The sequence below is a fragment of the Carettochelys insculpta genome, chromosome 10 (assembly GCF_033958435.1).
Source record: "Carettochelys insculpta isolate YL-2023 chromosome 10, ASM3395843v1, whole genome shotgun sequence".
Classification (NCBI taxonomy): Eukaryota; Metazoa; Chordata; order Testudines; family Carettochelyidae; genus Carettochelys; species Carettochelys insculpta.
Window position 1 is genome coordinate 53,993,474 of NC_134146.1, and position 25,692 is coordinate 54,019,165.

The 25,692-nt window shown below is 42.4% G+C and overlaps 1 protein-coding gene across 1 annotated transcript; it reads right to left on the reverse strand.

The window, feature by feature from the left end:
* Positions 1 to 25,492, reverse strand: PIGZ (phosphatidylinositol glycan anchor biosynthesis class Z). The gene is made up of 3 exons (XM_075003942.1): positions 25,259 to 25,492; positions 18,820 to 19,038; positions 1 to 4,421 (listed from the first exon to the last, which is right to left on the reverse strand). Exons 1-3 carry the CDS (start codon positions 25,461 to 25,463, stop codon positions 2,803 to 2,805), a joined length of 2,043 nt encoding a protein of 680 aa, XP_074860043.1. The 5' UTR covers positions 25,464 to 25,492; the 3' UTR covers positions 1 to 2,802.
* Between the last annotated feature and the right edge of the window lie 200 nt (positions 25,493 to 25,692).

Genomic DNA, 25,692 nt, shown 5'->3' on the forward strand with positions numbered 1-25,692 from the left:
CAGGGCCAGCATGCCTGATATACTGATGCTTTCGTGCAGTACTCAGGGGGCATCGCTGTCAACCCTATGAATACCGCTAAGGCAAAAATCTTTGGCGATCACACACATAGGTGCATGCACACCCAGCATGGAATCAATATCAGCAAGCACTCCAAAAACTGTGGTTTTTCTCCCTCCTGATAAATGTTGTTTCTAGGTTGCAAAGTTCCCTGCCTATACTGGGATATTCTCCACAAGCCAGACTGCATAAATAGGTCATAATCTTTGCTTTACATTATGTTTGAAGGCTATGAACAGCTGTAATTGCAGCAGTAATGTATTACCATGCAGCCCTTTGCAAGCAACCAAATTTATTCAAAAGCTGAAAGCAGTACACAAAAAAGCATATTAAAAACAAAGAAAGGTCTCATATGCATGCTCAAGGCTTTGTAGAGGCTCTCCATCAGTCTTATAGAGCCTAAGTAGGCCAAAGTCCTTCTAGCCTTACCCAGGAAGGATTTGGAGCCCTTGGGATTGAGAGTCCTGTCAATTTTCAGAATTAGAAAGAACGTTCTTCGTCAGTTGAAACTCAGGCTGTTCATGTAAAAATTCATATCTGTCTGTTGGTCTCTAGAGAATCCAGTTGGAACCAATATGTGTGAGTCTCTCCAAGTGGTGGTAACTCTGAGTAAATTTTCCAAATTGCGCACACTGTTCTTAGTTCCTGGAGAAGCTGTGGTTGCCCACCTGAGTGAAATTACATACAGTGCCTGACCCACAATTTTGTAGCTACTTAATATAGTAAGATCCAAAGACATTGCAGTAAATTGCCATATATGTCGCAGCAGGCAATAATAATATACAAAATTTATATACAATAGTAATACTTTGCATTTATAATTCCTCTTTTTTCTGAAGATCTCAAAGATCTCAATTTTAGTGTTGGATGGGTTATTAACCCCACTTCATAGATGAGTAAAATTAGTCACAGAAGATTAAATAACTTGCTCAGAGCAAGTCAGTGTCTGCGGTGGAGGCAGAAAGAAACTTCAGTATTACAACAGCCCTCAGAATGCTCTGTTATACAAAAGGGAACGTTACTATCTTACTGGGTAATGCATCATAATACAGAGGTCTATTAACATCATTTCCCCCATGCAGTTTCAGTTGGATCTAATGTTTCTGTTTTTAATTTGTGTAATATTGCTATGTGCTGAAGCGTCATCATGTTCCATTATAGCAGTTGCTGAATTTCAGTGTTGAAAATAACATTTCCTATGTGTATATATAATTTGAATAGCATTTTGTATGCTTGAAGATGAAGGGTGCTATAGAAATTGTAAGATTAAATATGATACATATAGAGGCTTATCCTGCATCCCTCGCCACTTAGCAACTCCACTTGATGGCAGGAGGTATTTTAGGCATGCAAGGAATGGAGGTCTACCTGGTAAGAAAAGAAAGATGGGGTCTGAGATTAAGGAGCTGGATTGGCACTCAGGTGATCCAAGTTCTGTTCTTGGAGCTGCCCCAAGCTGCCTCTGTGACCATAGAAAAGCCACTTGATCTTGCTGTACTATGGAGAGTAAGTTCACTACACAAATGACAGCTATATGGCCTTCAGATACTGTAGTGAGGGAGGTCATATGAATTCCAAGATACAGAAAAGAAATCCAATTATTTACTAAGAGCTGCTATGAACACCAAGGAAAGTCTGAAATATTAGACCTGGTTCTGAAAAGTCAGCACAACTCCCTCCCCCTCACCCCCCAAAACTATAACATAAAACACATGGAACCATTTTGTATAGTATAAAGGTATGTTCATAATGTCTTCTTCTAATGTCACAAAAAAAAAAAAGCAAAGCAAACACTAGAAAAGAAACACAACCTACATTCATTTTCACAATTAGAAAAAAACAGCTTTCCCTTCTATTGTAAGTGATTTGCAGAGACCTAGAATTATTTATATTGATCAGAATGCCAAGCATGGAATTTCTATGACATGTGGCAGACAATGATAAATTCTTCATACTGGGACTTGGTCTTGATTTCCTTTTATGATTTGGCCTCATAAACTATCATCTTCATAGTCTACTATTGGGCTGCTTGTAAAATTGGCATGTAAGAACTGTAAGCCTCATGCCCTTTGTGCAGCATGAGGGGCATTTGGATAGGTTCCTTTTATCCCTGGCAGGTTCATCTGAAAGAGGCAGGCTTGACATATAAGGTTTGGGTCAGGATTAACATTTCCCCAAAGTCTGGAAATGTTTATACATTATAGCCAGAACCAAACTGCTATATCCAAAGGGGTCATCTGTGAAATTTCCAACCAGATTTTGGCTCAACTTCTGCAGACCCTTCCTCTGTAGTTCAGGGATGTCTGAAGATCCATGGTTCCGTACAGATCTATGCTGTTAAGACAGGGAATAGCGATTATTTTGAAATAACTATTTCTATATAAGTACTACTCCCTCCTGTCTTAACAGCACCTGTTTCTAAATAGGTGCTGTTTCAAAATAAGTGCTATGTGCGCAGACTATGTATTTTGAAATAGCTAAATGCAAATTTGAAACATTTTTTGTGTAGCACCCCTATTTTGAACTACCTATTCCTGAATAGCTTATTTCGAAATAAGGCTGTTGTGTAAACATAGCCTTGGAGTCCCTCCAGAACAGGGCTGAGGAAAACTCTTGGAGGTAATAGGGGTGGGCAACAAGATGGGGAATCTTGTACTGATACTGTCTGTGCTGTACTTGTGTCTGTGAATAAAGGGAGAGAATGTTAATCTTCAGGACTGTTGATCCAGCAACCTTCTCCAGACTTACATAAAAGAACTAAGGTTCTGTTCACTTCTGTCTACCTGGAGGATGTATAATCCTAACTGACTTCTCCATTTTTCACTGAATAGAAAGGATATTTGTGGTGGATCTTCCATTGTTAAGTGTGGAAATATTAATGTTTCATTCTTGAACAAAACCCCACATTTCTGTATTGTTGTTCTGACTGTACCTGGTGTTATAACAAAAAAATGACACATTCTTTCTCTATCAGTCCTGCTAGAACCACAGGAAATGTTTACTAATTGTCCCAGTGTCTGGCAGAGGATTTTTTCTTCAGTTCCAGCCACATCAATTATTTCAACTATTGGGTCTCTCTTACTAATACTGAGCAGAAATCTGGGAGGCATATAGGTATGAGCAAAGAATAGAGTATAGTGTGCTGGACTTTTCAGGGAGTCTGGAGAATGTATGAGCTGTTCTAAATGAGACAGGCATGGGATCAGTCCTCCCTGGTGTAAACATCCAAACAAAAGGGCACCAAAAACATTAAATACAATAATGATGTGTTTCCACTTTAGGGCTCTATTCTGTGATGTGATCAATAGGACTAGTGGTAAAATAAGAGGAATGAGGAATCGAGGTTCTTGGTGGTTGAATAGAGAAAGGAATGCCAAAGGAACAAAATAGAATGACAATAATATTGGATTGCCCTCAGCAAACACCAACATTGTAGATGGCCTATGACTATGTAGTCTAATCCATAATTGTTGGATGTTTATTTTCAGCATTTTTAAACCAACACTTATGGCCAAAATGTGTAGGATTCCAAAAAGTATTAATCCATTGACTGCAAAATGAGTACATCGTGGGTGAATCCCATGCTGTGCAAGATTGTGGGGACTAAGATTATAGCGGAGAAAATTAAAAGGCGTCACCGTTACATTCTCATTTATTTGAGCTATGGTGCCTAACAAGCCATTCTTTTTAATGCTATATAGGCTAATGTCTGATCCAATGGCGGTAAAATATAATGAGTCAGCTGCTGTGAAGATAATGGCAGTGAAAAATGTGCTTGAAACAAACTTCCAGAGATGGTTTGCAATAGTCTTAATATTGTGCCGAGAAGTGGCATTTAAAACTGTCCAGTAAAGCAATGGCATTAAAGCAAATGCCAGAAAAGTTGGCCTGTTGAAAAATCCAGCAACTGTTATAATTCCTATGAGACCACTACTGTTAGATTTTGCCTGGTCGATGTCTGTTTTAGGTGCTGTTCCATAACCAACTGCTTTTGGAGATATTAATACCATCAACAGGGCAAACAAAAGTCCTTCAACTGTGTTGCTAAATGTTCTTGTGTAAAATATTAGTGTGACATAGGACCCAGCCAGCAGAATCAGGGCATTCCAAGGTTCAGCACCCCAGAAAGGTGCTATCCGATACACGCTATAGTCAAGTATGAAAGAAAAGATGGTGAGGAGAAGGCGAGGTGACACAAGAAGGGTGTAGCTGTTGATGCCATTTGACCAGATACCTAGCTGTTTCAAAGACTTGATCATCCAATAGGTGATGCCAGATGTAATTAATGGGAACACAACTGTTCTACAAGGATAACTTGAAAGGAATTCCCAGGGATAATAGACTTGTAGGTCTAAAATATCTCCTGTGGAGGGACAAGAAAAGCAGATGACACATTTTGGTAAACTGACCAGTTATATGTGCATTAAAAATATAGTTTAATGTGAGGAGCAGCATGATTTAGTGGAAAATATTGCAGCAAAACTATAACAAAACCACCTAGGACTTCAGCTTAGTTAGTTCACGGTGTCCATTTAGATCTTCAGGTTGAGAACAGAAAGAGAAATTGATCTTTGTGTTCCCAAAATAAAAACTTCTATCATCTGAGTTGCTCTTGCCCAGGCAACTACTTCAGCCCCAGCTGTTGCTCTACTCCAAGCCTGGCAACTTCACCGGGCTGCTCTGACTATGGCCAGGGTGGCTGCTCCAGCCCTGGCTGCTGCTTCAGCTCCAGCAACTGCTTGGGCCGCTGATTCAGTCCCAAGTACTGATCCAGATCCAGACTCAGATCTGGCTATGGGGGAAGGGGTTTCTCTTGCAGCTAGGGCAGAAGCCAAAGAACTTGTAGAGTGGATTAAAGTCACAGAGTCGATGACCTCCATGACAAAAATCATATTTTTAATGTAATATATAGAGAACCCACCACCTCTCATGGGAATTTTGAGGGTCCATTGTAGTTGCTTGTAGAGTGCTTTTTGTAGATTAAATGCATTACGGGTTGAACCTCTCTAATCCAGCACTATCGGGAACTGACAGGTGTCAAACCAGAGAATTTACTGAACCATAGAGGTCAGTATGATCTAGCAGCATTACCAACACTTCCACTACTTACTGGGCCCTTAGAAGACATTTAGGAGATAAATTAGAGCTAAATAACAGCACAGAAGGCTGAGAGCCAGGTCTGTAAACAAACTTGATGGAACCATGGGAAGCCTGCTGAACCAGAGAGTACTGTACTAGAGAGATTCAACATGTTTAAGAGGAAGATGTATTATTAATTTTTTAAAGTTCTCAAAATATTTTCAAACAAACTGCCAATTTTATATAGATATACTAGAATATATATTTGGTTGTAATCAAATAGTAATTTGTAATCAATAGTACAGGAACCCACAAGGGGAGAGTCAATTCTCGATCTAGTCTTGACTGGAACGCAGGATCTGGTCCAAGAGGTAACTGTTACTGGACCGCTTGGAAATAGTGACCACAATATAATAACTTTTAATATTCCTGTGTTGGGAAGAACACCGCAGCGGTCAAACACTCTGGCATTTAATTTCAAAAAGGGGAATTACACTAAAATGAGGAAGCTAGTTAAACAGAAACTAAAAGGTAGAGTAATTAAACTAAAATCCCTGGAAGCTGCATGGAAATTGTTTAAAGACACCATACTAGAGGCCCAACTTAAATGTATACCCCAAATAAAAAAACACAGTAAGAGACCTAACAAAGAACCACCATGGCTAAACAGCCATGTTAAAAAGGCAGTGAGAGAGAAAAGGGCAGCTTTTAAAAAGTGGAAGTCAAATCCTAGTGAGGAAAATAGAAAGGAACATAAACACTCCCAAATTAAGCGTCATAATGTAGAAAGAAAAGCCAAAAAAGATTTTGAGGAACAGCTAGCCAAAAATTCAAAAAACGATAGTAAAATGTTTTTTAAATACATTAGAAGCAGGAAGCCTGCTAAAAAAGCAGTGGGGCCCTTGAACGATAAAGATATAAAAGGAGCGATCAAGGAAGACAGTGCCATTGCGGAGTGATTAAATGATTTCTTTGCTTCAGTCTTCACGGCTGAGGATGTTACAGAGGTTCCTAAATCTGAGCCAGCCTTTTTAGGTGACAAATCTGAGGAACTCACTCAGATTGAAGTGACATTAGAGGAGGTTTTGGAGTTAATTGATAAGCTGAATAGTAACAAGTCTCCAGGACCAGACGGTATTCACCCAAGGGTTCTGAAAGAACTCAAATGTGAAATTGCGGCGTTATTAACAGTGGTTTGTAACCTATCCTTTAAATCCACTTTGGTACCAAATGACTGGAAGACGGCCAATATAATGCCAATATTTAAAAAAGGCTCTAGAGGAGACCCTGGCAATTATAGACCGATAAGTTTAACATCAGTACCAGGCAAATTAGTAGAAACACTAGTAAAGAATAAAATTGCAAGGCACGTAGAAGAGCACAAATTGTTGGGCAAAAGTCAGCATGGTTTCTGCAGAGGGAAGTCGTGTCTAACTAATCTATTAGAATTCTTTGAAGGGGTTAATAAACATGCGGACAAGGGGCACCCAGTGGACATAATATACCTAGATTTCCAGAAAGCCTTTGACACGGTCCCACACCAAAGGCTTTTATGTAAATTAGGCGGTCATGGGATAGGAGGAAAGATCCTTTCATGGATCGGGAATTGGTTAAAAGACAGAAAACAAAGGGTGGGAATAAATGGTAAATTTTCACAATGGAGGAGGGTAACTAGTGGTGTTCCCCAGGGGTCAGTCCTGGGACCGATCCTGTTCAACTTGTTCATCAATGATCTAGAAAATGAGGTAAGCAGTGAGGTGGCAAAGTTTGCAGATGACACCAAGTTGTTCAGGACAGTCAAAACCAAAAGGGATTGTGAAGAACTACAAAAAGATCTCAGCAAACTGAGTGATTGGGCAGCAAAATGGCAAATGAAATTTAATGTGGGTAAGTGTAAGGTAATGCATGTTGGAAAAAATAACCCAAATTACACGTACTACATGATGGGGTCAAATTTAGCTACGACAGATCAGGAAAGGGATCTTGGAGTTATAGTGGATAGTTCTCTGAAGACATCCACGCAGTGTGCAGCGGCAGTTAGTAAGGCAAATAGGATGTTAGGAATTATTAAAAAAGGGATCGATAATAAGACAAAAGATATCATACTTCCCCTATATAAAACTATGGTACGCCCACATCTTGAGTACTGCGTGCAGATGTGGTCTCCTCACCTCAAAAAAGATATATTGGCATTAGAAAAGGTTCAGAAAAGGGCGACTAAGATGATTAGGGGCTTGGAACAGGTCCCATATGGGGAGAGGCTAGAGAGACTGGGACTTTTCAGTTTGGAAAAGAGGCGATTGAGGGGCGATATGATAGAGATATATAAAATCATGAATGGTGTGGAGAAAGTGAATATAGAAAAATTATTTACCTTTTCGCATAATACACGAACTAGGGGACACCAAATGAAATTGATGGGTAGTAGGTTCAAAACTAATAAAAGGAAATTTTTCTTCACACAGCGCACAGTCAACCTGTGGAACTCCTTGCCCGAGGAGGCTGTGAAGGCCAGGACTCTATTAGGGTTTAAAAAAGAGCTTGATAAATTTTTGCAGGTTAGGTCCATAAATGGCTATTAGCCAGGGATAAAGTATGGTGCCCTAGCCTTCAGAACAAGGGCAGGAGATGGATGGCAGGAGATAAATCACTTGATCATTGTCTTCTGTTCTCCTTCTCTGGGGCACCTGGCATTGGCCACCGTTGGCAGATGGGATGCTGGGCTGGATGGACCTTTGGTCTGACCCAGTATGGCCATTCTTATGTTCTTATATATAATACAATTAAAGTCCAAATCTAAGCCCCCCAACACACAATGTCCATTAGCTTCAACAGATTTTCTGCATAGATAGGCAGAAGAATTCAGAGACATTTAAGGCCAGAAAAGACAACTATGATCGCCTAATCTGTTCTCTGGTTTAACAAAGTACATAGACTTTTACTCAGTATTTGCAGCATCAATCCCAACAGCTATGCATTATGTAAAGAACTACTCCTTTTGTTTGTTCTACGTTTTCTGCCTATTAATTTTATTCGGTTCTTGTATTATGTGAAGGAGTAAATAATAATTTCTTATGCGCTTTCTCTAGACCATTCATGATTCTATAGACCTCTACCTATCTCCATTTAGACTTCTCTTTTACCAGTTAAATATTTCCAGTCTTTTTAATCTCTTCTCATATGCAAGGTGTTCCATACCTCTTTCACCTCTCAATAATTTTTGTTGCCTTTTCTGCATCTTATCAATTTCTAATATATCTCTTTTGAGATGGGGGTACCAAAATGTCAGAGATTTTTCATCCCTTGGGCATAATTGTCCTTGTGGGCCAGGGGAAACAAGCCTTTGGCCATTAAACATCATTGCAGGGGCAGGTAGACTCTAAAGATACATAGGCTGACATTTAGCAGCCCCCTGTAACGGTCACTCTGTGTTAGTTGGTTTCCCCGGTAACCTGAATTCACAAACACCTCAGAATCATGGATTTGAAATCCAGGCTCCTCATTGGGCGCAGGTGAACAGCTTCTGGAAGCTTCCCTGGCCCGGAGGACCTGTTTGAAAACATATGCTTAGAACCTTCGTATGGAAATTAGCTTATGAATCATATATGAGTTTGATCTATATAAGCAGGTACCTTCAGGCTTTCTGCGGCCCTGGGGGACACAGACTTGCTTCTGTTACCCTGTATAGGGAGGCGCTGGCTGCTTCTGAGCGGCGTCCGCCGAAACCTTAGGCCAGCCCTAAGGGGCATAGAGCTGAAATCACCTCAGCACTCGCCTTTGAGCGGTGCTGAACTAGAGCTGAAATCACCTCAGCACTCGCCCTTGAGCGGTGCTGAACAGAGCGAAATCACTGCCTGGCTAATTACACCTAGCCACCTCAGCCATCGCTGACAGGGCCCTGAGCCGCCTTGCGGCCTAAAGCGGCGTCTTCGCGCCATCACGCCTCACTGCTCTTTAGCCTCAAGGAGCAACAAGCAGCCCTGAGGTGGATCGGGCAGGTGGCGACCTGGCCTCACCACTAGGGTGAGGTACTGCGTGCTCGCCTGCTGAAGCCCAGGGCCTTCCATCACATCGGCACCTTCGATCCCGCCTCCAGCCATCTACACAACAAGCAGCTCTGAGGTGAATCAGGCGAGCGGCGACCTGGCCTCACCACTAGGGTGAGGTACTGCATGCTCACCTGTTGAAACCCAGAGCCTGCCATCACAGCGGCACCTTCGTTCTCGCCGCCTGCCATCTTGTCAACACTTCACCACTACCGGACTGGACTCTTACTGGACTGGACCTTACCTAACCGGACTGGACACGTAAAATTACCTTAATATAGCTATATACCTATTTTACATTCACTCCCACCTGGGTAATTGGGACCCTCTACGAGGGAATGGGGGGTTGCTTCCCTGTTGTTCCTTCCTCTGATGAAGGGGTGGAAGTGCCTGGGGGCCTGACCCCCTGAGGTCGGGCCTGGACATCCCAGGCAGGGTTCACCATATTAGCCAAACTTCGGCACGTTTAATTAATAATTGATGTTTGTAGTAAGTGTAGGTTGTTATAATGTGTTGCTCTTCAGTCTTAACTAACCCTTTACCTTCTACCCTTTCTCCCTTTACCCTTACTTACCTCCTTCAAATAAACTGCAGGACAAGGCATTGCCTCCCTGCCTCCCTTAGCTGTCAATCCTACCCCAATGACCTGAGGAAGAGCATACGCCTCACAGGTTCACTTAGTTGGGCCCACTAGAGGGTACCGGGGACCCCCACAAAATAAAGGAACAGTCCTGACTGGCCCTCGGGTACCGATCCCGCACGGAGGTGGGGTTTAGCACCCCCATTCTGGCTTTGGAAGGAGACAGCAGGGATTTCTAAACTCCCAACAACCCTCATTCCTAAATCCCTCTATCCTTCCTCCCTTGCTCCAGTAACCAAAGCTTTTGCCTTGCAGAATAATAAAATCAGTTTCAAGGATTAAGGAGCAAGACTCAAAATGGATACAGTGTCAAACATAAGTGTAGGTATTAACAGAGTGTAAATAAGGTTGGACTTTAAACTGTTACTTATTGCATCTTGACCTCGTTGTGTTCCTTAATAAAAATCTTAGTTACTTTGTTTTTTTGTCCTTTCACCCTTGTTCTTGTCTCATTGTTCCTGCTAGCTAGTCCTTTCCAGGAGGCTCAGGGCGAAGTCCAGAAACTTACCTGGGCGGGCATTATCCTGGCTGGGTTTCGTCGTGGAGATTTGGTCTGGGTCCCGGCATTGAACACACAGGGAGTTTGCTCCCTTATTCAGAGACTCATTTAAATATTATTTACCTGCCATCCAGAGAGTCCTGTCACAAAACAGCACACTATATTAAAGTGTGGGCATAAGGGTTTATATAGGGCATTATGGTATTTTCTGACTTATTATCCATTCCTCTCCTAATCGTTCCTAACATTGTTAGCTTGCCACTGCACATTAAGCAGATGTTTTCAGTGAAGTATCAATAATGACTTCAAGATCCCTTTCTTGAGTGTTAACTGTGTGGAAGCCATCTTGTATAGAAGCCATTTCACATTCTTACTTCTGCAAGTACACAAGACCCTGAACTTTTCCTGACCTAGCTGGGAATGGCAGGGAGGATGAGCTCTATGGAATGCATTAACGAACTGTTTGGGGTCAAGGCTCCAGCTCTCTGGTACCTGTTTCTCTTTGCTGATAACAATTTCTCTTTGAGAAGTGATTTAAATTGCCTCTGACACTGGGCTTTGTTTGTGTAAGGATATAAAATACTAGAGTTAGCTGCATCAAGCAGCCTTGCTGGACCTGGTTTTCCTAGTGTCCAGTTTGGCTCATCTGTTACCTTATTGAATTCAATAAAGCTGAATGTTAGCCGCCTAAACACAGAGAAGTCTTGTGCTTCAACAACTGCTAATTTAGACCACATCGTTTTGTATGTACAGATGGAATTTTCCAATGCTGTTACTTTACTTTTATCAATATCAATAGAGCGAAGCGGACAGGGAGCTGCAGACAGGGGAGTTTAAGAGGGAGTTTGGGAGGGAGTGTGACAGAGAGGACTATAATGGTTAGGAAGACCCGCAACACCTGTGCCAGCACTACTGCTGTCTCCTCCACTTGTGCCTGTAGCCAGACAGACTGCCTGACCATGGATGTTTCTACCCAGATCCTGGTGTGGTTCTGCAAGGACTGTGGCTTGCCGTTCCCATTTACTGATACCCAGGCTGAGGGGAATATTCAGTGTGAAAGGTGCCTGCTGGTGGAATCTCTCAGGTGGCAGGTGGGGGAGCTACAGGAGGAGGTGGCCAGGTTGAGGAGTATCCGAGTCCATGAGCGGTTCCTGGATAGAATTCAGGTGGAGACTGTGGAGGTAACTGTCCCAGTGCACAGGACGGCTGATAAACCACTGGAGGAGGTGGACCAGGGTGGACACTGGCAGCTGGTTACTTCTCGTAGCAGGCAGTGTCCCACCCCTGCTCAGAACCCTCCCACCGTGGTACTGGAAAACTGTTATGCTGTACTCGATATAGGAGACCAAGAATTACCCCGTACAGAATAGGAGAAACTTCTTACCTCCAAGGCTGGGAAGTCTACTGCCACCCCTGCAAGAAGGAAACACAGAGTAGTGGTGGTTGGAGACTCTCTTCTGAGGGGGACAGGGGCGCCCATCTGTCGCCCTGACATTTCATCTCGGGAGGTGTGCTGCCTGCCGGGGGCCCGTATCCGAGATGTTATGCAGGCATTGTCGAGGATTATCCAGCCCTCTGACTACTATCCAATGCTTCTCATCCATGTGGGCACTAATGATACTGCGAGGTGTGACGCTGAGCAGGTCAAGAGTGACTTCAGGGCTCTGGGGGCACAGGTCAGGGAGTTTGGGGCGCAGGTGGTATTCTCTTCAATCCTGCCTGTCAGAGATAGGGGCCCAGGCACAGACAGGTGTATCCTAGAGGTGAATGCTTGGTTGCGTAGATGGTGTCACCAGGAAGGCTTTGGTTTCTTTGACCACGGGATCCTTTTCTGGGAAGGACTGCTAGGCAGAGATGGCGTTCACCTTTCAAGGAAGGGGAAGACCATATTCGGACACAGGCTGGCTAACCTAGTGAGGAGGGCTTTAAACTAGGTTTGACAGGGGCAGGGGAGCAAAGCCTGCAGGTAAGTGGAGAGCATGGATACCTGGGAGATGAACTTGAAATGGGAGGGAGTATGGACTACACTGGGAGAGTAAAAAGAGGGCCAGGGTAAAACTGGGAGGCAAGACCAAATCAATGTCTGAGATGCCTATATACAAATGCAAGAAGTATGGGAAATAAACAAGAAGAATTGGAAGTACTAATAAATGAATCTAACTATGATATCGTTGGCATCACAGAAACTTGGTGGGATAATATTCATGATTGGAATGTTGGTATTGAAGGGTACAGCCTGCTTAGGAAGGACAGACAGGGAAAGAAGGGAGGAGGTGTTGCCTTGTATATTAAAAATGTACACATTTGGACAGAGGTGGAGATGGACGGGTTGAAAGTCTCTGGGTTAGACTCAGGGGAGTAAAAAACAAGGATGAGGTCCTACTAGGAGTCTACTACAGGCCCCCTAGCCAGGTGGAAGAGGTGGATGAGGCTTTATTTAAACAGCTAACAAAATCATTCAGGGCCGAGAATTTGGTGGTGATGGGGGACTTCAACTATCCAGGTATATGTTGAGAAGCTAATACAGCAGGGGACAGACTGTCCAATAAATTCTTGGATTGCATTGCAGACAACTTTTTATTCCAAAAGGTTGAAAAAGCTACCGGGGGGAAGCTGTTCTAGATTTAATTTTAACAAACAGGGAGGAAATTATTGAGAATTTGAAAGTGGAAGGTTGCTTGGGTGAAGGTGATCATGAAATCATAGAGTTCACAATTCTAAGGAAGGGTAGAAGGGAAAACAGTACAATAGAGACAATGGATTTCAGGAAGGTAGATTTTGGTAAACTCAGACAGCTGGTAGGTAAGGTCCCATGGGAAGCTAAACTGAGGGGAAAAACGGCTGAGGAGAGTTGGCAGTTTTTCAGAGGGACATTATTAAGGGCCCAAAAGCAGGCTATCCCGCTGCATAGTAAAGATAGAAAACATGGCAAAAGACTGCCTTGGCTTAACCAGGAGATCTTGCATGATCTCAAAATACAAAAGGAATCATATAAGAAATGGAAACTAGGACAAATTACAAAGGATGAATATAGGCAAACAACACGAGCATGCAGGAGCAAGATTAGAAAGGCTAAGGCACAAAATGAGCTCAAACTAGCTACGAGCCTAATGGGAAACAAGAAGGCTTTTTACAAATACATTGGTAACAAGAGGAAGACCAAGGAGAGGGTAGGGCCGTTGGTCAGTGAGGAGGGAGAAACAGTGACAGGGAATTTGGAAATGGCAGAGATGTTTAATGATTTCTTTGTTTCGGTCTTCACTGAGAAATCTGAAGGAATGCCTGACATAGAGAATGCTAGTGGAAAAGGGGTAGGTTTAGAAGTTGAAATAAGAAAAGAACAAATTAAAATTTACTTAGACAAATTAGATGTCTGCAAATCACCAGGGCCTGACGAAATGCATCCTAGAATCCTCAAGGAGCTGATAGAAGAGGTATCTGAGCCTTTAGCAATCATTTTTGGAAAATCGTGGGAGATGGGAGAGATTCTAGAAGTCTGGAAAAGGGCAAATATAGTACCCATTTATAAAAAGGGGAACAAGAATAACCCGGGAAACTACAGGCCAGTCAGCTTAACTTCTGTGCCAGGAAAGATAATGGAGCAGGTAATTAAAGACATCATCTGCAAGCATTTGGAAGGTGGTAAGGTGACAGGGAACAGCCAGCATGGTTTTGTTAAAAACAGATCATGTCAAACCAATCTAATAGCTTTCTTTGATAGAATAACGAGCCTTGTGGATAAGGGAGAAGCAGTGGATGTGGTATACCTAGACTTCAGTAAAGCATTTGACATGGTCTCACATAATATACTTATCAACAAACTATGCAAATACAACTTAGATGGGGCTACTATAAGGTGGGTGAACAACTGGCTGGATAACCGTACCCAGAGAGTAGTTCTTAATGGTTTTCAAGCCTGCTGGAAAAGTATAACTAGTGGGGTTCCGCGGGGGTCTGTTTTAGGACCGGTTCTGTTGAATATCTTCATTAACGATTTAGATATTGACACAGAGAGCACACTTATTAAGTTTGCAGATGATACCAAGTTGGGAGGGGTTGCAACAGAATGGGAAAGGACTGCCTAGGAATGAGTACAGCAGAAAGGGATCTAGGGGTTATAGTAGATCACAAGCTAAATATGAGTCAACAGTGTGATGCTGTTGCGAAAAAAGCAAACATGATTCTAGGATGCATTAACAGGTGTGTTGTGAACACGACACGAGAAGTCATTCTCTCATTCTACTATGCGCTGGTTAGGCCTCAGCTGGAGTATTGTGTCCAGTTCTGGGCACCGCAGTTCAGGAAGGATGTGGAGAAATTGGAGAAGGTCCAGAGGAGAGCAACGAGAATGATCAAAGGTCTAGAGAACATGACCTATGAAGAAAGGCTGAAAGAATTGGGCTTATTTAGTTTAGAAAAGAGAAGATTGAGGGGGGACATGATAGCAGTTTTCAGGTATCTAAAAGGGTGTCATAAGGCAGAGGGAGGGAACTTGTTCTTCCTTGCCTCTGAGGATAGAACAAGAGGCAATGGACTTAAATTGCGGCAGGGGAGGTTCAGGTTGGACATTAGGAAAAAGTTCCTAACTGTCAGGGTGATCAAACACTGGAACGAATTGCCAAGGGAGGTGGCAGAATCTCCATCACTGGAGATATTTAAGAAGAGGTTAGATGGCTTTCAGGGATGGTCTAGAAAGTGCTTGGTCCTGCCATGAGGGCAGGGGGCTGGACTCGATGGCCTCTCGAGGTCCCTTCCAGTCCTACTCTTCTATGATTCTATGAATATTTAATTTCATCTGCTCTTTTTTTTTTTTTACCCCTGCATCCAGTTTTGCGTGATCCCTACTGTTCCACTTTCCAATCTGCTTTAGACTTAACTAACCTGTATCATCTGCAGTCTTTGCCACCTCACTCTCTTATCCCTTTTGCCAGATCTTTTATGAATAAGTTGAACAACACAGGTTCCAGTACAGATGCCAAGTGGACAATGGTATTTACTACTCTCAATTCTGAAAACTGACTGTTTGATCCTATGCTTTACTTCCTGTCTTTTCACTATTTACTAATCCATGAGATGACCTTTTCTCTTTTCCCATGACTACTCACTTTGCTCTCGAGCATGTGGTAAGGAATCTTGTCAAAGGCTTCTTCAATTTTCAAGTACACTGCTGCATCACCCTTTTCCATAAGTTTTCTGACTCCCTCAAAGAATCTTGCATATTAGTGAGTTATGATTTTCCTTACGTAAGCCATATTAAATCTTTCCCAAAAAATAACTGGCTCTGTGAATATGGGGAAAGCAGTGGATGTATTAAACATTGACTATAGCAAACCTTTTGCTATGGTCTCCCAGAGTGTTCTGGGGTGAATGGATTATAAGGTGGATAGAAACTGGCTAGTTTGTCAGGCCCAACAGGTAGCGAGCAACAGCTTGATGTCGAGTTGGCAGCTTTTATCACGGGGAGCGCTCCTGGGGTCAGTCCTGGGGCTTCCTTTCTTCAACATCTTCATTAATAATCTGGATGATGGGATGGACTGCACCCTCAGAAAGCTGTGGGGGAGAGGTAGATGTGCTGAATGGTCAGAGTAGGTTCCAGAATGACCTAAACAAATCGAAGGATTGGGTCAAGAGAAACCTGATGATGATCAACAAGAAGTGCAAAGTCCTCCACTTAATATGAAAGAAGCCAGTGCACAACTGCAGGCTGTAGATGGACTGGCTAAATGTGTTGCTTGAGCATTCAGGGATGTAGTCAGGAAGGCCAAAGTGCATTTGGAATTACAGGAAGCAAGTGATGCAAAAGGTAATAAGACAGGTTTTTATGGGCTTGTTAGCAATAAAGAGGTAGTATGGGACCCTTACTGAGAGCTGGTCTACACTAGAAAAGAAATTCAACCTAAGATATACAACTTCAGCTATGAGAATTGCATAGCTACAGGCAACAATGTATTTTAGGCTGAATTTCCGGTATGGCCTCACTGCAGGAGGTCAATGGGAGAAACTCTCTCATCAACTTCCCTTACTTCTCATGACAGCAAGGAGTACTCTGGTCGACAGGGGTGCCCTCAGTGTTTAATTTAGTATATTCCTATTAGGTGCACTAAATTAAACTGAGGAAAAGTGGCTGCAGCAGCATCAATCTTCCCCTTGGTGTAGACATACCCTAAATCGGGGAGATAACCCAGTGAAAGATGATGAGGAAAAAGTTGAAGTACTCAGTGCTTTTTTTTTTTTTTTTTTGCCTCTGCCTTCACAAACAAGATCAGCTCCCAAACTGCTGCACTGGGCAGCACGGTATGGGGAGAAGATGGGCAGCCCTCAGTGGAGAAAGAACATGTTAAGTACTACTTAGAAAATGTGGGATGTATACAAAATCATGGGGCCAGATCTAATGCATCAAAGGGTGCTGAGGGAGTTGGCTGATGTGATTGAAGAGTCATTGGCCATTATCTCTGAAAATTTATGGCAATTGAGGGAGGTCCTAGATGATTGGAAAAAGGCAAATATAGTGCCCATTTTTTAGAAAGGGAAGAAGGAGAATCTAGGGAGCTGCAGATTCATCAGCCTCTCTTCAGTCCCCAGAAAAATCATGGAGGGGATCCTTAAGGAATCCATTTTGAATCACTGAGAAGAGAGGAAAGAGATCAGGAATAGACAACATGGATTCACCAAGGGGCAGTCATGCCTGACCAACCTGATTGTTTTGTATGATGAGGTTATTGTCTCTGTGTATATGAGAAAGGTGGTGGACATGATATACCTTGACTTTAGTAAAGATTTTGATATGATCTCCCACTGTATTCTTGCCAGCAAGTTAAAGTAAGGATTGGATAAACGGACTGTAAGGTGGATAGAAAGCTGGCTAGATTGTTTGGTTCAGTAGGGAATAAACAATGACTTGATATCTGGTTGGCTGTCAGTATCAGGTGGAGTGCCCCTCAGTTCTGGGATCATTTTGTTGAATATCTTTATTAATGAGCTGGATCAGGGGGTGGATTGCACCGTCAGTAAGTTTGTGCATGACACGAAGCTAGGGGGAAAAGTACACATTTTGGAGGGTTGGAATACGATCCAGAGTGACCTAGACAAACTGGAGTATTGAGCCAAAAGAAATCTGATGAGGTTCAACTCTAGTCTGTGATTATAAATAATGATAATCTATATTACTGATAATTCTGCTCTTTACTGTAGTTTCAACCAATTTGCCTTAGGTTAACCAGAATCACTTTTGGGACCTTTTTAAAAAATTGGCATCATATCAGCTATCCTTGTCTTCTGGTGCAGAAGTTGATTTAAGCAATTAGATATATAATACAACTAGTACTTCTCCGATTATATTTGTGAGTTTGTTTAGAACTCTTAAATGAATATCATCTGGTCCCAGTCACTTATTACTGGTTAATTTATCCATTTGTTCCAAAACCTCTTCTATGAAAGTCCCTCAGATCTTTTACCTAAAAAGATTGGCTTAGGTGTTGGAACCTCTCACTCATCCTCTGAAGAGGAGCCTGATGCAAAGAATTCATTTAGCTTCTCTGCAATAACCATATCTTCCTTCAGTGCTCCTTTAGTAACTTGATTGTCCAGTGGCTCTATTTGATTGTTGGCAGGCTTCCTGCTTGTGGTATATTCAAGGGGTTTTTTTTTTGGCTGTTAGTTTGTCTCTTTTGCTAGTTGTTCTTCTAATTCTTTTTTGGCCTGACTAATCACACGTTTACTCTTGACTTGCTAGAGTTTGTGCTCCTAGTTATTTTCCTTAGAGGGATTTAACTTTAATTTTAAGGAATGCCTTTTTAGCTCTAACTCCCTCTTTCCCTCCGTTGTTTAGTTGTGATAACGTTTTTGGTTGTTTTAGCAGCTTGTTGGCATTTCATTTTTGTGACTATTCATTTTAATTTCCAATTTACTAGCTTCCTATTTTTATGTCATTCCCTTTTTTAAAGTTAAATACTACAGTGGTGGGCTTCTTTGTTACTGTTTCCCATGAGGATTTTAAATTAAATTATGGTCACCGTTATCAAGTGGTTCAGCTATAGTCACCTCTTGGATCAGATCCTGTATTATTCTTAGGAGATATTAAGAGCAATAAGTAGATGTGTTATTTATAGACTGAAGTCCAGAAAGGTGGCCAGGTCTGTTGTGCTTATGTATATTCTCATATTATCTGAATAGCGTAAGAATCCAATCAGAATCCAGCTGTATAACTACATATTGTGTAAATATCAATGCTTTTAGCTTCAGAATATATTGTCCCGGTAAAGTACCAAGTACTGTATTATTCTAACGTTACAGATGGGAGAACTGAAACAGAGACATGCAGTTACCTTCTTAGAGTCACACTGCCTGTCAGCGTGACAGCAAACTGCTCAACAATGCTGCCTTTTTTCATCTAACAATATGAATAATTCAATGTTTCCTGCTTAAGCCACTAGAACATAGAGAATTAATATAAATTGGATTTCTAAAAATAATCATGCACGAATGCAAGTAACTTTACCTGCCATGACCTCAGGTGATTGGAAGAATTCATCAGGATGAAGGTAACCTGTCTGAGGAAGAAGACACCAGAAAATTCTGAGCAGAGCAAGAATTCTCCAGGAAGTCTTGGCTGACATCCTGCATTCATGCCACTTGCCAGAACTGAATGACGTCTGGGCAAAATCACAGACTTGGACAATTAGAAACACCAGTTGCCATGGAATAAGTAACTTTGACCCTGAAATACACAAAAAGTTAATTACATAAATCTTGCCCATCAAAAAGAATAAAACATTGTCAGTCTTGCCTAAAACTACAAAACAAAGGCAGGTGGCTGTATCAATAAAAATTATGTATGGAAGAAGGCTCCCCTCTGATGCACAGGTTATTGGCCTTCAATGAATAGAAGTTTGGATTTTGGCCTTTATGGATATAGAGGCTAGGTCTACATGGGCAGCCTCTGCTGACAGAGGTCACTGTTGACAGAGAAACCTCGTTAGTACCTCTGCAGACAGATCACATCTACAAATAAAAGTGGCTCAAAAGTGCAAGCTGCTCTGTCAACAGAGGCCAGCTGGACTGCCCTGCCCTCTGTCAACAGAATGGCTGACTGGAAACTTAGCAAACAGCTGCCTGGGGAACCTGAAGCCCTTTCAGTCAACAGAAGTGTCTACATGGGCTCTCTGACAAAACACTGTCAGCAGAGGTGTTATACCTGATTGGGGAGAGGTCTAACACTGCTGACTGAATAGCTGAGTTTTGTCAACAAGATCTCAACAGAATACTTTAGCTGTGTAGACGTTCAGCGAGTTTTGTCGACAGAAGCTACACATGTAGATGTAGCCAGAATGTACACACAACAATGTGGATACTTCCATCATACTGGCGTGCTACCTTTTTCTTAAAGACATGAAGTAAATGGTATCCATTTGAAAGCTCATTTTACTTAATTTGACTGTTCAAAGAGGGTATCTTACCAGACTTACCTACTGAGCTCAGCTGTGAAAAATGACTACTCCCCAGCATTATTAACACAACTAATTTAAGATTATGAAAGCATGTATGGGAGGGGGCTGGACCAGATGACCTCCTAAGGTACCTTCCACTTCTAGGATTCTATGAGAATAGTGATAGCCCATAGGAGTGAAAGCACAGCATTTCCTTATTTCAGTATAGATAATTTAAATGTTTATGATTTTCTTAATGAAATAGCCAATGGAAAGTACAAAAAAGGTTAGAGTTTGTACGTTTCCAAATTCAGTTTATATTTCTTAAGGTACAGCAATACTTTGATATTCTTAGACCTCCACAAAAGCAAGTACAGTTCTAAAACTCATTTTGATCTCCTAGCATATGTGTAAAATTTCTTGACTTCACAGACAAAAGTGCTCAAACAGTATACATCAGGGTTGGGCAATAATTTTCAAAGAGGAGATTTTGTAAATGTCACTTCTCTATTATATTAATGGAGGGGTTTTGGGGTGAACTTTGAGTGCAGGTAGGGAGTGCAAGATGCAGACTCTGGCCCCCTAGCCAGTGGTGCAGCAGGGAATTCAGGCAGATGGGTTGCCTACATGCCATGGTGAGCCCACATTACTGAAAACAGCTTTCTGCTGCTGCTGCTGGCAAATGTGTCTTTGCATGCCTTTTGAGAAGATGGAGGCAGTGGGTCTCTCCCTGCTGCCTATGAATGCAAGCTGGCCCTGCAGCTCCCATTAGCCAGTAACTGCTGAAGATGGTTCGGAGGAGACACTTTTGCTAGCAGCAGCTGGCCATTTCCAGGAGTGATATTGTCTAGGCTAGGGCAAGCAGGCAGCTTCCCTGAGTGCCCTGCTGTGCTGCAGGACTTCTAGGATTCCAGAGAGTCAGAGCAGGTTGGGGAGAAATATTTGGTTGGCTAGATCTGGCTTGTGGGCAATTTTGTTGCTTACCATCATCACCACCACCAACGATGGACTCAGTGCTCACTGGTGTCCGCTGCCTCCCTCACTATTTCTTTTCATCTTTCCCTGTCCAGTGCGGAGTGGCTCAGTTTCTGTACACTAGTTCTGCACCCATCTAGTATATTATCTACCCATTCTCTGTGGGGCCTGCCTCTCCTATTCAAACCGTCCACTATGCCAAACACCCGGGTCTTGAGTTTTCGCTGGTCATTCACTCTGCTGATGTGCCCAAATAGCTGTAGCTTCCATTGTATAACCTTCTACAGTAGGCTCTCTTTCGGCCATATCTTCCTATATAGTTCCACATTGGTGACCTTCTGCATCCATCCTATTCTCAGGACCTTTCTATAACAACTCCTCTTGAATGCCAATATTCTTCTCTTTGAATCTTTCATTATCACCCATGTCTCATGTCTGTACTACATGCTACTGCATACGCATGTTTTCAAGATGATCAGCTTCTTTCCTAAGCTAATTGCTTTGCTTTTCCAGATTGTATCCATCACCTTCAAACTCAGTCTGTTCTAGTCGTTATTTCCTTCTTACAATACAGATTATGCGTCATGCTGCTCCCCGGATATGTGAACTTCTCTACATTCTCTACTTTGATCCTACCTACACTGATATCCCTTCCTGTTTCCTTATCTCCAGATAGCACTGTCTTCATTTTATCAATGTTCCTAATCGGTTCGTACCGCTTTTCTTCCTCACTTAGCACCTGCACCATTCTCGCTAGCTTCTCTTCATCTTCCTTGATGATAACAATATCATCCATGAACCTCAAGTTGTTAGTTCTCATCCCATGCACTGATATCAACTTCTACCTCTTCTTTGATCTTATCCATTGCTTCCTCTAGGTGCATGATGAAAACACTGGGCAATATTGGCTCTCCTTGTCTTGTACCTCTACTTATTCTAAACCAACTTTTCATTCTGTAGTTCTTGCACTCTAGCACACTTCCTTTCTTGTGTATTGTCACTAGCATGGATCTTGTGCATTCCTTAGGTGCCTTCCCTCCCTTCCATGATATATTACATAGTTTGTATATTTCCTCAATCCTACTTTCTCTGCCACGTTGGATCATCTCCCCTGTGATCTTATCATTTCCAGGGCTCTTGTTGTTTTTTAGTGGTTTCACTGCTCTTTCTACTTCCTCCTTCAAAATATCAGTCTTGCTCTCGATGTTCAGTGGTGATGTGTCTCAGTGCTTTGATCAGTCTCTCTGAGACACTTGGGTCCAACTGTGCTTTGTACAGATCGGTGCAATATCTTGTCCATCGCTGCACAACCTTCTCCTTGTTCATGAGCACCTCACTGTTCTCATCTTTGATCACCATCTGCTTCGGCTGCCACTTCCTATTAATATTCCTGATCATCTTATACTTCTCCCTGGGCTTACACTCACCGTAATACCTCTCTATCCTCACACTGCTCCTCTAACCATTTCTCCTTATTTATTCTGGCTTCTTTTCTTATCTTATTGCTTTTCACTCTATATTGCTGTTCTGCCCTCTCGGAAACATCCCGTCTGATCTTCAAAGCACTCTTCTCTTGGACAAACTTCAGCATCTCCTGCATAATCCACTTCTTATTGATCTTCTCTCCTTCCAGAACCGTCTGCTCAATTGCCTCTTCTATTGCCGTGGCTATCCCTTCGACTTTCTATCTAGGTCTTTCGCTATGCCTGCATTCCCGATCTTCTCTTCGAGAGCTGTTCTGTATGCATTTCCTGTTTTTTCCTCACCTAGCCTTGCCATGTCTCTTCATTTCTTGAACTGTGTCTTATCCTTCCTCTTGAGTTTCATCTTGATGTTCGCAATCACTAGACTATGGTCCGAGTCCATATCTGCTCCTTGGAGAGTTTGGCACTGTTGTACTGATGTTGCCCATCTTCTTCTTATCAAAATCATATCTATCATTTTCTTGGACTTCCCATTGTTCGATCACCATGTCCACTTCCTACAGTCCTTTTGTTGGAATCTCATGTTGCAGATCACCATCTCGTGCTCTGTAGCAAACTCTGGTAGTTTCTTGTCTCTCTTGTTTCTTTTTGCTCATTGCTGGTATACAGGCACGTTTGAATTAGCCACAAACTAAAGAGGTTTCAGCATGCAACATTTTAGTGCTGATGTGATCAGATGTCATTACCGAAATAGCAGAAAGACCCCTTTATGTGATGCCCTTAAAATTGAGATTTTAAAATAAAAATACTTTACTTTGTGTGAGCTAAAGTCTAATCTTTCACCTAAATTATGTGTGAAAAGAATGCTGGTAAGAATAGATTAAGTGAAGCATGATACTGTTCTTCAAATATTTGAAAGGTTACTACAAAAAAGATGGAGCAAAGATGTTTGTTCTTGCCACAGAGATGAACTTAAACTACAGCATAGCACATTTAGGTTATATCTCAGGAAAAGCTTCCTATCTACAATAACAGCAGGACATTGGAACAGCTTTTCCAGAGAGGTTGTGGAAGCTCCTTCACTGGATGTTTTTAAAAGGAGGTTGGATGGGCCATCTGTCTTGGATGGTTTAGATGCAACAAATCTGGCATCTTGGCAGGGGCTACATTAGATGATTCTTGTGGTCCCTTCTAACTCTGATTCTACGTTCTGATCATTTTTTTCTGTAACATGGAATCGTAAACCTAAGGGGTCCTGGGATGGAGCATATGAGCTGGTCAATGTACAGGTTCATCAGCTCCATCCTCATTATTTTGGTGAATAGCCACTGATGGACCTATTCTCCATGATTTTATCCATTTTTAAGCCTGTTATGCTTTTGACCTTCACAACATCCCTTGGTGATTGAACATGGCCTGTTTGAAGTATTACCTTAAGTTTATTTCAGACCTGATACCTGTTGATTGAATTAGATGACTGATTTTTGTGTTATGGAAAGGTATAAACAACACTTCCCTATTCACTTGCTCCACACCGCTCATGATTTATAGACCTCTATCAGACCCCCAGTCATTTCTTTTTAAAGCTGAATTGTTCTAGTCTTTTTCATCTTTCCTCATACACAGGCGGTTTCATATTCCTAATAATTTTATTCCCCTTCTTGCTACCTTTTTATTTCTAATATATCTTTTTTTTAAGTGAGTAACCAAAACTTGCACACTGTATCATAAAATCATAGGACTGGAAAGGACCTCAAGATATTTTCTAATACAGTTCTCTGCACTTTGTGCAGACCTAAGTATTATCTAGGTTGACAGGTGTTTTTTTAACCTGCTCTTTAAAATCTCCAATGACTAGGGTGACCAGATAACACATGTGAAAAATCAGGGCAGGGCTTGGCCTTACAAAATTGGGACAGCTGATAAACCTATGAACATCACAAGTCCCAGTAAAGATCTTTGGAGGAAGCTGATATTTACCTCTCACCATTTGTAAAAAGTGCCCCTTTATTCCTCCCCTTTATTTCCTTTTTTAAAATCACTTTCTGACCCATGAGAGGACCTTTCTTCTTACTCAGGAATGGTTTAAGAGCCTTTCATTTGTCACATCAAAGTGTTCTGAAACAGAGTATACTGCATGAGCTCAACAAGAAGTCCTGTGGCACCTTATAGACTAACATATTTTGGAGCATAAGCTTTCGTGGGCAAAGACCCGCTTCATTAGATGCATGTCTTTGCCCACGAAAGCTTATGCTCCAAAATATCTGTTAGTCTATAAGGTGCCACAGGACTTCTTGTTGTTCTCGAGGATACAGACTAACATGGCTACCTCTCTGATGCATGAGCTCAATCATCCTTGCCCACCTGCTTGTGGATTCTCAGAATTCTAATAGAATATAGGCCCATGATTTCCCTTAATAAAAAACATTGTCTCATTAACATGTCTTGTGCATCAGTGTGTCTAAAAACTTAGATCTTTACTACAGTTTCAACCAATTTGCCTGGTACTGAAATTAGGCTTACAGGCATGTAATTGGAGCCTTTTAAAAATTAGCATTACATTAATTCTCCTTCAATCACCTGAAACAGTGGATTATGTACCACAGTCAATAGTTTCTGTAATTTCATAGTTGAGTTCCTTCAAAATATTGTCTGGGAATAGTGACATTACTATTTAATTTACCCATTTTCATCAGATTTTTCTATATGATTTTTCCCCAGTTTCACTCATTTTCCTCAGCTTTGGGCAGTTACCTTATGTGAGGCACCATATACAAATTGGATGGGACTATTCAAACTCAGGTGGCTGAGATGTGGCAAGCACTAATGGAAGGCAGAGGCAAGCACTAATATATGATGCCACTGCATCCAAGCACCCAGGCCAGGGATCCAATGAGCATAAACGGCCATACAACCACCCTACCAGCCCCATACAATACAGGTTCCTTTTAGGGGAGTCGCAACCTCCCTCCACGCAGTCTAGCGTCATCCCGGGCAGCAGCGAGCAGCGGCCCTCAGGCGCGGACGCAGCTTTGAGAGATGGGTCAACCTGTGGGGGCTTGTCCACGGGGGGGGAGGGGGCCTCCCTTACAGAGACGTAGTACATGCATACCTGAGAGCCAATTAGGCGCTGCCGGGAGGAGGCTCCGGCCCTCCTGCGTCCATGTAAATAAGCTCCGGATGGAGAGGAGAGCTGTCAGCGACACAGACAGCGCGAGAGTTCCTGGCAGACCTTTGTCCTTGCGTGCGAACGCAGTCTTTCGACTCGGGAAAGCGCGGCTCCCTCCCGCCCCGAGTATCTGGCCCTCCCACATCATCAAGGCAGCCGGAACTGCGGCGAGCTGGGCCTTTGCAGTCAGGGGGATCGCTGGCGGCCCGCTCTGCGCTCGGCTATTTTCCCTATCTCCAAGCCTCCCCGTTAGCTCCCCCTCTGCCTCTTCGGCGAGATCCCTTGCCAGCCCCCTGTGCCGAGCTTTCTCTGTTCGGGAGGGGCGCGTTGGTGTTACTTTGTCTGCGCCGCCTGTGATAAGCACATCTGCTGCCTCA